This window comes from Phocoena phocoena, chromosome 13 (genome assembly GCF_963924675.1).
Source record: "Phocoena phocoena chromosome 13, mPhoPho1.1, whole genome shotgun sequence".
In the NCBI taxonomy this organism is placed as follows: Eukaryota; Metazoa; Chordata; class Mammalia; order Artiodactyla; family Phocoenidae; genus Phocoena; species Phocoena phocoena.
In genome coordinates, this window is record NC_089231.1 from 72,570,201 (window position 1) to 72,584,954 (window position 14,754).

A 14,754-nucleotide genomic window follows, 5' to 3' on the forward strand; every position below is an offset into this window, starting at 1 on the left:
CGGACTCATTTTTATCAAAGAAGTAAAAATATTGCAAGAATAAGGAGTCTAGAGAGCTCTATAAATTACAAAGCTGCAATGCAGTATCTCTGAAACAATTTCTCTACAAACTGAAGGGTTAAAAAAATATTTCAGTAAAAAACGTACATGTGTCCTTACGTGTCCTTATGTGAGGAAAATATCTTAGTTTGAGGAAGTTTATTGTTACACTTTTGTAATAATAGATGGCACAACTATCTCCTGCTTCTCTAACATCTCCATAAAAAAAAAAGACAATAATCGAGGGTAACAGTGAAATTAAAATAAAATAGAAAAGCCTAAGGTTTTGGAGAGAAAAGTGACTATAATCTATGTGTAGAAAGGCTGTAAATGGTTTAGTTGACCTTGCAAAGAGCCATCTTCTTCTCGGATGCCAACCAATCACGGAATTGAGGGCTGGGAGCCGTGAAGAGAGGGGAGCCCGGCCACAGGGGGGAGAGCGGGTCAGTTCTTGCCGGGGCAGGGCCCACCCCCTTCGGGCTGTCCCCCCTGCTTCCCAGTCCGCTCGGCTTCCCTGTCTATACCAACTCGCTTCCGCCTCTGAAAGCAAACCAGCAACCGCGTCAGAAGGTTTAAAGGACAAACGGCGCTTGCCGACCGTGCTGACCCCAACTCTCCAGCAAGCCTCAGGCACCTCCACCGGCTACGCCGACCGCGAGGGCCGCCGCCGCCGCCGCCTCCTCCGCCAGGGCCACGGGGAGTGTTTCCAGGCTGGTAAGGAAGCGCGTGGGTCCCGACACACGTGTAAGACCTGGAACCCGGCGGGTGAGGAGCGCTCACGCCCCAGGACAGGGTCCTCTGAGCAGTGACAGCGGGGTCTCGGGCCGCCCTGACGCAGCCCATTGAGAACGTTCTTTTTCCTTTAAACCTCGGTCATCGGCCCCGATCCCGGGGCACATCCTTTCAGTTCATGAAGAGCCATAGGAAGCAGTACAAAACCAGCAGCTTTTCTCCAGCCAAAAAAAAGAGCCGAACCCCCAGCAAATACCCACCGGAAGCTCTGAGCGCCCAGAGAGACGGGGTTTCATGTTGTCTCCTCATTAAAACCCTGTGATAACAAGGCTGACTCAGAAGCAGTTTTTTTCCTCTCTTTCCTTCTGGGTCAGCATCTGCCACAAGATCCCTGTTTATCTGCTGGGTGAAGGCGAGCGAGTCACTCACCAGGGACACAGGACCGGGAACAGTGTGGCCTGGGGATGGGGCCCAGGGACGGTTACTTAACCACAGGAACATTCTGGTGCCACTGACAGAGGAAGCTTTTTTCTCTTTTAAATGCTAGACAGAGTCCTCAACACGCCAGGCACTCTTGAGTAGAGTAATACACAGCAGGGACCAGTTTGGAATGCAATGTATTTTTAAACACAATGAAAGACACCTGGACAGAGTAACCGGTCAAGTTAACTGAGTGCAAGATTGACCAGCTCGCGTCAACATTCACAGCCTCTGCAGTTTCACTCAGAGGAGATCACGTCCGACAGTTTTCCTGCGACGTGTGTATGTTAGTAGAAGCGAGAGACCTTGATGAGAACCTCTATTCTCGGCCAGCCACCGGAAGGCAGCGCGGAGCCGGGCGGTGTTAACGAAGGCTCTGCTGGCAATGCCGCCAGCTCTTGAAAGCCCCTGAGCGGAAAGGAGCTCTCCGCTTCCTCCAAAGAAGGAAAGGCTCCCTGCAGCGGACTGCAGGTGTCTCTCGGAGACAACTCCTCTGCAAGGCCAGTTGGTTTAAGTCTTTGCCGAGGGGCGGGCGAGGGGCGGGGAGGGTGGGCACAGAAGCAGCAGGCACTGCCCTGTGCAGAGGGGAGGGGGCCATTCACGGCAGCGTCCGTGTGCACACCTTCCACCCCGTGTCCTGTCGTGTCGTGGGGTGATCTGACAGGGCGGGAAGAAAGCGCAGGTTGTGGGCACATTAAATCAAGTCCACACCGCCAGCTCTCACTCCCACCCTCTCATCTAACAGCCGGGACCCACTGGCACAAAGACTTAAAAGGCAACGCGCTCCCCTGGGGAGGTGGCGGGGACAGCCCGCGATTCACCTCCTTTCACCTCCTACACACCTCCACCAGGTAATGCTCCTCACGAAGCACTCACGAGTTAGAGAGAAAAGCCATCTGCAAAGACGTCGGGTTTTGTGTTTCTGTCATTAAAGACAGAGCATGCGTGCACACACACACACGCAGTCCTCAATTACATTGTGTCAGAGAAGCAAGAGTTTCTGTAAAAAGAAAGAAAGCTGTGTTATTAGGCATTACACATTAATACCAAAGTGATCGCTGGGGTTTTCAGTAGTTTCACTAGTCCCCAGGATTCAGTAGCTAACATCAAAGTGTCACATCCTTTGGCCTAGAGCGCAGCGGCGTGGTGGGCCTCCCAGCATCCCTGAGCCAGGTGTTGAGGGCACGGATTCGGGAAAAACCCGCTCCGGGACACCGAGGAGATCTGGCCTGTGGCCAGCCAGGCTGCTCAAGGACCACAAGAGTGAGGGGCATCCTCTTTCCTTGTAACGTAATATTCTTTCAGGTTCTCTTGCAGGATGGTGTCCTTCACAGCGTGAAACACGAAGCGGATGTTCTCCGTGTGTATGGCAGTGGTGAGGTGGATTGCTGCGATTCCGTCTCTTCTGATTGAAATACTGGACCAGGTAGCACCGGACATCCTCCGACCTGTGGGGATTGCCCTTGCAGTCTGGGAAGTGCTTCTTCTTCTTTTTCTTTCTTTTTTTAAATACAAATTTATTTATTTTATTTATTTATATTTGGCTGCATTGCGTCTTCGGTTGCTGTGCGCGGGCTTTCGCTAGTTGCAGCGAGCGGGGGCTACCCTTCGTTGCGGTGCGCGGGCTTCCTCATCCCGGTGGCGTCTCTTGTTGCAGAGCACGGGCTCTAGGCGCGGGGGCTTCAGTAGTTGTGGCATGCGGGCTCAGCAGTTGTGGCTCCCGGGCTCTAGAGCGCAGGCTCACGTTGTGGCGCTCAGGCTTAGTTGCTCCGCCGCATGTGGGATCTTCCTGGACCAGGGCTCAAACCCGTGTCCCTTGCATTGGCAGACGGATTCTTAACCACTGCGCCACCAGGGAAGCCCTGGGAAGTGCTTCTTGATGCTGATGGTCTTCACTTTCTCCACCAGGAGGTCCATCTTGTTGAGAGGCAGGACGATGGAGACGTTGAAGAAGAGCTTGTTGTTAACGATGGTCTCAAAGATGTTCATGGGCTCCACCAGGCGGTTGGTGCGCCTGTCCTCCATGAGGACCTGGTCGTACTCACTGGATGAGACCATGAACAGGATCAAGGTGATCCCATCAAAGCACTGGAACCACTTCTGGCGCTGAGACCGCTGGCCACCCACATCCACCTTGAAAGGGATTTTTTTTATGACAAAGTCATGCTCCACTTTGCCCTTGGTGGCCTTCCTCGCCAGCAGGATGTCCTGCTTGCTAGGGAAGGTAATTCAGCTGGCCAATCCGATCCAAGTTATCCAGGAAGTACTTCACTGATTCACCCAGCTGAAACTCCCTCCTCCGGCTGAAAGCTTCCCTGATGCCAGAATCCCTCCAGAGCGTGGTCAGAGCAGGTACATAACAGCTGAAAGGTGGCAGACTCCACGGGCAGCCCTGCTTTGTTCTCAAAGGCCATAAGGTACATCCCCTGCTTCTCATTTTCAGAATACTGCCAAGGAACACCAAGCCTGTCTCGTGCATCAACCAGAACACTTGAGCCCTTGAGGATGTTGTTGAAGATGGTGTCGCGGAACTCCAGAAGCGCACTCTGGTCGAACTCGCGGCCGTGGATGATGCTCATCTGCTTGACGAAGGTGGACTTGCCGCTCTCGCGGGGCCCAGCAGCAGGATCCTGACGAGGCGCCGCACGGCGCGCAGCTCTCGGTCCAAGCCCCGCGTAGATGTCCCGGTTGCGCCTGCGCTGCCGCGCCTCGCGCTCCGCATCGCCGGCGGCGTCGGCCTCGGGCGGCAGCAGGCAACGGCTGAGGGTCCGCACCGCACCGGACATGGCTGCTGAGGCCATGGACCCTGCGGCGGGCCAGGCGGCAGCCGGCCGCTCCCTCAGGCCGCGTCCGCTGCCACCGTCCCGAGGTCCCTCTGTCTGGCTCTTAAATACAGTGGTTCTGTCCCCTGGCAAACCATCAGTCTAGCTACTTTTTTTTTTTTTTTTTGGCTGCGTTGGGTCTTCGTTGCTGTGCGCGGGCTTTCTCTAGTTGCGGCGAGCGGGAGCTACTCTTCCTTGCGTTGCGCGGGCTTCTCATTGCGGTGGCTTCTCTTGTTGCGGAGCACGGGCTCTAGGCGCGTGGGCTTCAGTAGTTGTGGCACGCGGGCTCAGTAGTTGTGGCTCACGGGCTTAGTTGCTCTGCAGCATGTGGGATCTTCCTGGACCAGGGATTGAACCCGTGTCCCCTGCACTGGCAGGTGATTCGTAACCACTGCGCCCCCAGGGAAGTCGCAATCTAGCTACTTTTTACTGTATGGTCACTTCTCGGTATCCGTGGGGGACGGGTTCCAGCACCCCCTGTGGATACCAAAATCCATGGATGCTCAAGTCCCTCATATAAAATGGCCTAGTATTTGCATATAACCTACACAATCCTCCCATATAGTTTAAATCATCTCTAGATTACTTATAATACCTAACACAGTGTAAGTGCTATGTGAATAGTTGCTGGTGCACAGCAAATTAAAGTTTTGCTTTTTAGAACTTCCTGGAATTTTTTTTTTTTTTTCCATCTGTGGTTTGGTTGAATCCATGAACACAGAACCCGAGGCTAGGGAGGGCCACTTTTTTATCTTTAAAGGTGAGTTCTGGGGGAGGGATGGACTGCGAGTTTGGGGTTAGTAGATGCAAATTATGACATATAGAATCAATGGACAGCCAGGTCCTACTGTGTAATACAGGGAACTATATTCAATGTCCTGGGATAAATCATAATGGAAAAGAATATGAAGAAGAATGTATATATATGTATAACTGAGTCACTTTGCTGTACAGCAGAAATTAACACAACATTGTAAATCAACTATACTTCAATAAGAATTAATTAATTAAAGCGACTTCTGTCTATGGCCTGCAATTAAAATTTTTCCTTAAAGCAGGTATACAGAGTTTCCCTTTAAAAGACATTTATCTGAGAAAAAGTGAGTCAAATTTTTTAAAAGGCTAAGAAAATAATAGTATAGAAAATAATAAAAAAAAGGCTAAGAAAATAATAATAACAGGATAACACAGAAGTGAGGAAAGTGATGCTCAGTTTTGCAAATGCTGCTCAAGATGGAAGAGTTCTCTGTCCTCCAAGTTAAAACCCAAAACAGGGCGCAGAGGAGGGGGACCCGAGAATCAACAAACAGCTCTTACCATATAAACCACAGCAGCAAGGTTGTCCATCTAAAATGGGGTGTGAAGAGGTCCCTCATTTTGCCTCGGTCTTCCTGTTTCAAGACAAAGAACACCATTTACTCTCCTCCCCTGCGGATGTGTGGGCACAGGTTGGTAGCCTGAGACCAGTGGACACCCGAGGCTGGGAGGGAGGTTTCTGGTGGGTAGGACACTCAGGTTCCGAGAAGCCGGGACTCAGATCCACGGCACTCAGCGCCCCCCAGCCCAGGGAGGCCTTCAGCCAGGACTCAGCCATGTCCAGAGATGGAGACATTCCACACCCAACCCCAACCTGGAATCCTGGAGCTGGGAAGCAGGCCCCTCAGGCTTGGCCCCTCTGAGGCCTCTTGGGCGATCCCACGGACCAGGGAGCAAACAACCAGTCCAAGATGCCTCCCGCCATTTCACACCCTCCCCACCCAAAGCCAGCTCTAGGTCAAGGTGACAGAAATTAATGTGCTGAAAATCAATTCACCAAAAGCCAACTTGCCAAAAGACCAATTAGCTAAATGACTCACTTGCCAATTTTATATAATTTACTAATTTATCAAATCTTTGCTTTACAATGTTCTATTTTAAAACATATATTCTGGCAGGGGAGGGATAAATCGGGAGATTGGGATTGACATATACACACTACTATATATAAAATAGATAACTAATAAGGACCTACTATATAGCACAGGGAACTCTACTCAATACTCTGTAATGGCCTATATGGGAAAAGAATCTAAAAAATAGTGTATATATGTATATGTATAACTGAGTCAGTTTGCTGTACACCTGAAACTAACACAACGTTGTAAATCCATTATACTCCAATAAAAAAATTTTTTAAAAGCATCAACAAGAAAAATAATTTAAAAATATATTCATAGAATCTATATTCTATGGATTATCTTCTTAGATTTATTTAATGAACATATTACTCTTAGCAGTTTGAGAAGTGCTCACTTATTTAAACATGCTAAAAGCTTTTTTAAAAAAGATTATGGGTTATAGGTGGTTTAATCTACCCATGAATATTGTCTTTGTGAATAAAAATATTTTGTAATAGGGCTTCCCTGGTGGCGCAGTGGTTGAGAGTCCGCCTGCCGATGCAGGGGACACGGGTTTGTGCCCCGGTCTGGGAGGATCCCACATGCCGCGGAGCGGCTGGGCCCGTGAGCCATGGCCGCTGAGCCTGCGCGTCCGGAGCCTGTCCTCCGCAACGGGAGAGGCCACAACAGTGAGAGGCCCGCGTAACGCATAAAAAAAAAAAAAAAAAAAAAAAAAAAAAAAAAAAAATTTTGTAATACATTCTTGAATAGAAAGACAATACTCAATATGCTTATTGAATATATTTGAGCATGTTTGTATTTATTGACTATATTTTAGAATAGATTCATTCATTAATATACTTAAGAATGAATTCATTAATATAGTTAGAGGAATATATTATATGTATTAATATAAACACAGGAAAAATATATTCCTATGTGTTAATATATGTATTAGTATATACATAGGAAAAATCTCTCCCTATTTACTAAATATATTCAAAAAGAATAATCCTTAAAACACGTTTTTGGTAAACTGATACACTGGCAAGAAAAATTGGCTTTTGGAGAATTGGTCTGCTTTCTGGAAAATCCTTCTCTTCTCTTTTTGGTGATGGGGGATTCACCACCTTCTTGGAGCCTTCCTGGACCTGAGAGAACTCTCTCTCTGGGTCTGGCTGCTCCTGGCTGCATCAGCTACGCACCTGCCCCAGTGACCTCCATAAAAAAAGACAAAAAAACAAAAACAGGCCCCGCTGCCGGGCACCCTGGAACACAGAGAGGCCCCTGCGGCAGCAGCCCCTTTCCAAAGAGAAGCCCACAACTGGAGCATCCAGCCTTGCCACTGTCACTTTGCAACACACACTTGAAATCACTGTATACTTTCTCCATCCAGAGCATCTTCCCACAGGAGGGACAGGGGAGAATGCAGTCCCTCCCCAAAGGCAACTAAATGAGCCTCCTGCACCCCAGACTCTCTGGGATGCCCCCTACCCCAACCCTGTGCTTCCCAAAGCAAATTTGGGGTATGTCTCCTGGTTTCTATGTTGTCAGACCCTGCCTAGCACTTCCTCTCAATCTGGTGAAATTCCATTCAGTTCTTTTTGCCTAATATAGAAACAGTCAGAAAAATGATATTATTTTAAAAAAATAGGGCTTCCCCAGTGGCGCGGTGGTTAAGAATCCTCCTGCCAATGCAGGAGACATGGGTTCAAGCCCTGGTCTGGGAAGATCCCACATGCCGCGGAGCAACTAAGCCTGTGCGTCACAGCTACTGAGCCTGTGTGCCACAACTACGGAAGCCTGCAGGCCTAGAGCCTGTGCTCCACAGCAAGAGAAGCCACCGCAATGAGAAGCCCGCACATCACAACGAAGAGCAGCCTCCGCTCGCCACAACTAGAGAAAGCCCGCTGCAGCAACAAAGACCCAATGCAGCCAAAAATAAATAAATAAATGTATAAATAATAATAATAATTTCCTTGTAGGGTCTGTTGTTTGCTTAAGGGTATTTGTGATGTTTCTCTAAGCCACATGCTTGATTCTTTTTTTTTTTTTTTTTTTTAAATTTATTTATTTATTTTTGGCTGTGTTGGGTCTTCGTTTCTGTGAGAGGGCTTTCTCTAGTTGTGGCAAGCAGGGGCCACTCTTCATCGCAGTGCGGGGGCCTCTCACTGTTGTGGCCTCTCGTTGCGGAGCACAGGCTCCAGACGCACAGGCTCAGTAGTTGTGGCTCACGGGCCCAGCTGCTCCACGGCATGTGGGATCTTCCCAGACCAGGGCTTGAACCCGCGTCCCCTGCATTGGCAGGCAGATTCTCAACCACTGCGCCACCAGGGAAGCCCCACATGCTTGATTCTTGAGGGCAGGGACTGCAGCCTTTAATCTGGCTCCCTTCTCCCCACTTGCACCTGCAGTAAGTGCTCATCAATTTGTAGTGTGGTGGATTCCCTGATGGTGTTGCCTGGGGAGTGATGCACCACGCATTAAGGATGTCTACACAGGGGCGGTTTGGTGTCTTGGATCTAAGTCTGTTGTGGCACTTCCTAATGTGATTTTACTGTCAAGCCTTTGCCAATCAATCACATTTGCTAATCAGACTTCATGGGTGCTGAAAGATGAAACTGAAGCAGGAGTAGTTACGGGACCCATTATGGGACATTATATTACATTTATCTAATCACTTCTCCAGGTGGTACTTTTAGGACTTGGCAGTGAAAGTACACAGACTGAAGTTGCCAAATTCCCTTTGCAGATCTTGCCCACTGCACCCCTCACCCACTCACATACACATGCTCCCAGCACGTGCAGCAACATGCAGTCAGTCCGCCAGGCACTGACCTGTCTGGAGATGATGAGTTTCCCCAGAGGCATGGGGGCTCCGTTTTCTGTGGCTATCCTCTTTAAGGTGGCGATGGCCTTTTCCTGGTTTCCGGACAGCACATCATACCTTGCGCTCTCTGGCAGCCACTATGAGGACAGGAGACCGAGACGTGGCCAGTTAGGGCAGAACAGAATGCTCGGTCACAGCCATACACTCTCATGTGTGTGTGGAGTCCTTAAGGCCGGAGGCTCTGGGGCCAGAAGCCTGCCTTCAAATCCTGGCACTGCCATTGATTATAATGGCTCTGTGACCTTGAGCAATAACTTGACCTCTCTGTGCCTCCATTTCCTCATCCATAAAATGGGGATAATAATAGATCCTCCCTGGAATGGGTTAATATATCTGTTCGTGTTGCCGTTGCTATTACTGTAATTTGGTGCTGCTGAGTTGCAGGTGACAGTTGAACTAAATTAAGACTGCCACCAAAAAAGAAAAACAGTCCACCACTCTCACCATCATCATCATCATCCCCATCTCTCAAGAAACTACACCTCGCCTGTGTTTAGCATCGTCTTGCAAACTCAGTCTAAGAGACAGAAAGAAATCAGAAGGACCTTTAGGCCTACTAGAGTCCCAACCCCAAGTGACTAGATAGACATCTCTCCGTAAAACAAAGCAACAGCAATCTGTGAAATGAGAGAGTATGAGACTTGGAGTCAGAAGATTTGGTTCAAATGAGTTCTGTTGTTTATTTGCTGTGTGTCTTTTGACAAGTCAATCAACCTTTCTGGGCCTCAGTTTCCTCATCAGTAAAATGAGAATATAGCAGAGATTGCTAGCATCCAGTAAAATTCGTGCTTCCCTTTCCATAGCATAGAGTTGTCCTTGGATATGGCTGCCCAGCCAGAAACTACATTTCCCAGCACCTAGGCATCTAGGCATGGCCACGTGACATGCTTTCACCAATGGCACGAGAGCAGAATATTCCTGGCCAAGTTATTTAAGTATACATCTCTACCTGCCCTTCTTCAGTCTACATGTAGAAGATTCCAAAGCCCTAGACAGTGGCAGAGGTACAAACTGGAAGGAACTCTGGGCCCAGAATCACACCTGTCAAATGGAAGCACCCATTCTGGACTGTTCTGTGAATGAGAAATAAACTCCTATTGTGTTAAGTTACTGAATGTGTAGGCTTTATTTGTTACAGCAGCTGGTATCATGCTAACTAATATAGGGGTTCATCATAGTCCTACCTCCTGTGGTTATTGGGAGGAATAAATATGATAATGCATATAAAGAGCCTGGCATAGGGCCTGCTACACTGTTATGCTAAGTAATTATTAATACCTATTGTCATTACCAGTAATTATTATGTTATTTATCATAGATGAGACCTACCTCCCTACAGGCTTATTCTGGGGCCCACTGGCTGTAAAGCATTTCATGGATGTGGTCTTCACATGAAATGATAAACGTGTGGTCTGATCTCGCTGTGTGTGGGGGGGAGTTTATGCAGAGATGAGACGGCAGGATCATTTGAGCCCTTGGACCCAGCCATGCCTGAAGCCAGATATTTAATATTCTATCATATGTCTCTTTCACTCAAGCCAGTTTGAACTGGGTTTTGTCACTTGCAACTTAAGAATCGCAACTATTCCAAATACACTCACCTTAAGTGTAGCTCTTGTAGTGCAGGGAGAGGGAGCAAGGTATCCCCCATCCCCTTGATATCTCCCTCAAGAATATCCCAGCAGTGTCTGCCTAGAGGAAACCCAACACCCCATACTGGGCCCACCCCAGGCCCTGTACCTTTGTCTCATTTCCTGATTCAAAGAAATAATCTTAAAAGTGGCTTTGGTACCCTCCTCCACACCCTCCCCACCAAAATATAATGAACGGCAGGAGACCAAGTAACAAAGGCTGAGATGTCTTAAAGGATACCTACAAAACACAGAACAGCAAAGAGGAGGAGTGGGACAGCCGAGAGGATGAGCAGCCAACGCCAGCCCAGGCTGGGCATCACAAACACAGCCAGGACAACCTCGAACACTGTCCCGATGGCCCAGAACACCTGGCATGGGAGAATGGGCGTCAGTAATGGGGCAGCATTGGTCAACACAGTGAGCAATTTCAGGATCATTGGAGACAATGTTATCCATGTTGGTAAGGGGGTCCTTGGGGGTCAGGAAAGTCAGAATGGCCATCACTTTTCCTGTGGTTCATATGGTTGGGCCAGGGCCTCCATGTTGTCTATCTCCTGAGGGTACCATCCACACTGTATGATATTTGCATGGTGCCCACTGGAGTGTGCAATGTGGCAGCTCTGGTTAAGGAGATCAATATGATCAATATTGTGTGAGGCCAGTAGAGTAGTGGACACATTGGTTTTTGTCTACTCACATCCATCTTCCTTGCCCAATAGTGCCCCGGTATCCTTTATCAGAATTGTCTCTCCCCTGTGGGGCTGAATATCTTCTGTCTGTTTCTCTGAATCACATTCCATCCTTTTCCACCTTGCTCCTTGTATGGACTGCATCCACAGTCCCCCTGTCCTCTGGTTTCACATTGGGTGCAGCCAATGGGGAGCCACACAGGAGATGGGGAGGAAAGAGGGATTCGGGTGCTTATTCCTCTGGCTCCTTCTCTGCAGGGTGGTCATGCGCTGGCTGCATCCCTTAGCTGAAGGTCACAGCTCCTTTCCAAGAGCCTTTGCCATGCAACTCTCTCTTTCTCTCTCTCTCTCTCTCTCTCTCTGGGCTGCTAATTACTCTCTCCCTTTGCCCCTTCAGGGACCTTGTAAATAGTCCCTTTATGAAACCCTCTTCAGCCAAAGCAATCTTGAGGGAAAAAAATAATGGAGCTGGAGGAATCAGACTCCCTGACTTCAGACTATACTACAAAGCTACAGTCATCAAGACAATATGGTACTGGCACAAAAACAGAAATATAGATCAACGGAACAGTATAGAAAAACCTGAGATAAAGCCACGCACCTATGGTTAACTAATCTCTGACAAAGGAGGCAAGGATATACAATGGAGAAAAGACAGTCTCTTCAGTAAGTGGTGTTGGGAAAACTGGACAGCTACATGTAAAAGAATGAAATTAGAACACTCCCTAACACCATACACACAAGTAAACTCAAAATGGATTAAACACCTAAATGTAAGACTGGACACTATAAAACTCTTAGAGGAAAACATAGGAAGAACACTCTTTGACATAAATCACAGAAATATCTTTTTTGACCCACCTCCTAGAATAATGGAAATAAAAACAAAAATAAACAAATGGGACCTCATGAAACTTAAAAGCTTTTGCTTTTAAGCAAACTATAAACTGCAAAGGAAACTATAAACAAGACGAAAAGACAACCCTCAGAATGGGAGAAAATATTTGCAAACAAATCAACGGACAAAGGATTAATCTCCAAAATATATAAACAGCTCATGCACCTCAATATTATAAAAACAACCAACCCAGTCAAAAAATGGGCAGAAGACCTAAATAGATATTTCTCCAAAGAAGATATACAGATGGCCAAGAAGCACATGAAAAGCTGCTCAACATCACTAATTATTAGAGAAATGCAAATCAAAACTACAATGAGGTATCACCTTACACTGGTTAGAATGGGCATCATCAGAAAATGTACAAACAACAAATGCTGGAGAGGGTGTGGAGAAAAGGGAACCCTCTTGACTGTTGGTGGGAATGTAAATTGATACAGCCACTATGGAGAACAGTATGGAGGTTCCTTAAAAAACTAAACATAGAATTACCATATGACCCAGCAATCCCACTACTGGGCATATACCCAGAGAAAACCATAATTCAAAAAGACACATGCACCCCAATGTTCATTGCAGCACTATTTACAATAGCCAGGTCATGGAAGCAACCTAAATGCCCATCGACAGACGAATGGATAAGAAGATGTGTCACATATATACAATGGAATATTACTCAGCCATAAAAAGGAATAAAATTGGGTCATTTGTAGAGACGTGAATGGACCTAGAGACTGTCATACAGAGTGAAGTAAGTCAGAAAGAGAAAAACAAATATCATATATTAACGCATACATGTGAAATCTAGAAAAATGCTACAGATGAACCGGTTTGCAAGGCAGAAATAGAGACACAGATATAGAGAACAAACGTACGGACACCAAGGGGGGAAATCGGAGGTGGTGGTGGGGGGATGAATTGAGAGATTGGGATTGACATATATACACTAATATGTATAAAATAGATAATTAATAAGAACCTGCTGTATAAAAAATAAAATTAAATTTAAAAAAAAAGAAAAGAAAAGAAACCCTCTTCAAATTATCCTAATGTGAGTATGTTGTTTCCTGCTGCAACTTTGAGTCTACAACCGTTGTCCATTCCAAAACATCGTCCTTCATCTTCTCCATCCGGGAGCCCCCAAGAGCCTTCCTAAATCCCCTTTCGCTTAAAGTAACCACAGTCCATTTCAACTGCTGACAACCAGAGGGACAGTCAAAATGGCTAACAATTTATAAACTGACCAATCAGAGTGTACACCATACAGTATTGGCCAATCAGAATGAACCCTGGTCACACACCTCCCCCAACACTCACCAGACTTTAGTTGCTGCATCATGGGGCGCTCTAGGGCGTCCTTAGAAAGGACAGGGTGTCAGGCAATGAGGGCCAGTCAGGGTTCAGGATCATCTGGCAGATGCATTTCAATATTAAACTGGTTCATCCATACCAGTGTGGACCAGCTGACTACCACCCTGATTGGTCAGGGGTAGACACAGTCAGGACGGTTAAGTTGGGCTGTGGATCAGTGTGATCAATATTGTCATGTAATCATGGTGATTAGGGACAGTCGTGACTGTGGACCTAAGTGTCCAGCAGGGACAAATAATACTGCCACTGCATGGAGGAGGGCTGTTGGGCAGCTATGTATTTGCCCTGAGATCTTCCAGATCATGGTTGGAAAATGGGTCACAGGACCCTGGCAGAGGGAGGGCTTGAGAGGGACTGGATGCTCCAAGAGAGTTTTAAGGCAGCCTACTGGCCACAGACGTGGCCATGAATATCGATCTCACACAAGACACGAGTCAATCTGGTGGGGGGGGGGCAGGAGTTTGGTCTACTCAAGCTACAATGTTCAGCACCAACTTTCAGATAAAAGTCACTTCTAGTTCAGGAAGGACATACTACCTGCCTGCTACCATTTTTTTTCAGGGGTAGTAGATTGAATTTCTTGTCAATGGAAGAATTTATCCATGTTGCAAAACAACCATGTTGAAATCAACATAAATGATCCATTTAAATCCTTGCATAATGGATCTGTTATATTTTTCTTAAACTCCTTTTCCTTGTCCTATGGCTCAAGAAACCTGGGAATCTCCTGCTCAGAGACTGAGTAATATCCAGAATCCCAGACCATCCTCCTTACCTCAATCAGCAAAATACACTTAGCTCTGGCTTTCATGGGAAGGAACTCAGCATACAGCGTCACCCTGGGAATGCAAAAGACAGAAAGGGCGTTAAGGTCGGGACTGAGTGGGAAGATCGCTATGGTTTTCTGAATTTCTCGGCCAACTTTCCTCCAAGGGTGGTCTGTGGACCACTTACGTCAGGATTTCTGGGGATGATGGCTAAATATGCATATCCCCAGGGTCCATACCAGACCTTCAGAAACAGACTCTCAGGGGTGGGGTCCTGGCATCAGCATTTTTAACCAACTCCCCCCCGTCACCCCATATGATTCTCAAATTTAGTACCTACTATCATTGAGCATTCCCCAAAACCCAATAAATGTAGGTGAAAAAAGAGTGGTGGGATGATGGGCAACTTCAATCTAGAACCGTTCCTTAGATTTTCCCCATCACTCAAGTCCTGAATAGTCTTGGAGTAGAGGCCTTTCGTACGGCAGGATGCCTCTCATCCCGGGTCCTGATGTCTCCCTGTGACTAGACTCAGCCCATGTCTTCTTGGCAAGA

General features: G+C 47.3%; 1 protein-coding gene and 1 pseudogene across 1 annotated transcript in view; both read right to left on the reverse strand.

The window, feature by feature from the left end:
- Positions 1 to 14,754, reverse strand: part of SVOP (SV2 related protein) — an 85,454-nt gene that overhangs the window by 21,252 nt on the left and 49,448 nt on the right. The window contains exons 7-10 of the mRNA XM_065889762.1: positions 14,208 to 14,271; positions 10,717 to 10,842; positions 8,789 to 8,917; positions 5,391 to 5,464 (exon numbers count right to left, since the gene is read on the reverse strand). Of these exons, the coding sequence (XP_065745834.1) occupies positions 5,391 to 5,464; positions 8,789 to 8,917; positions 10,717 to 10,842; positions 14,208 to 14,271 (393 nt within the window). The remainder of the gene's footprint in view (positions 1 to 5,390; positions 5,465 to 8,788; positions 8,918 to 10,716; positions 10,843 to 14,207; positions 14,272 to 14,754) is intronic.
- On the reverse strand, positions 2,500 to 4,037 carry LOC136133150 (guanine nucleotide-binding protein subunit alpha-12 pseudogene; annotated as a pseudogene).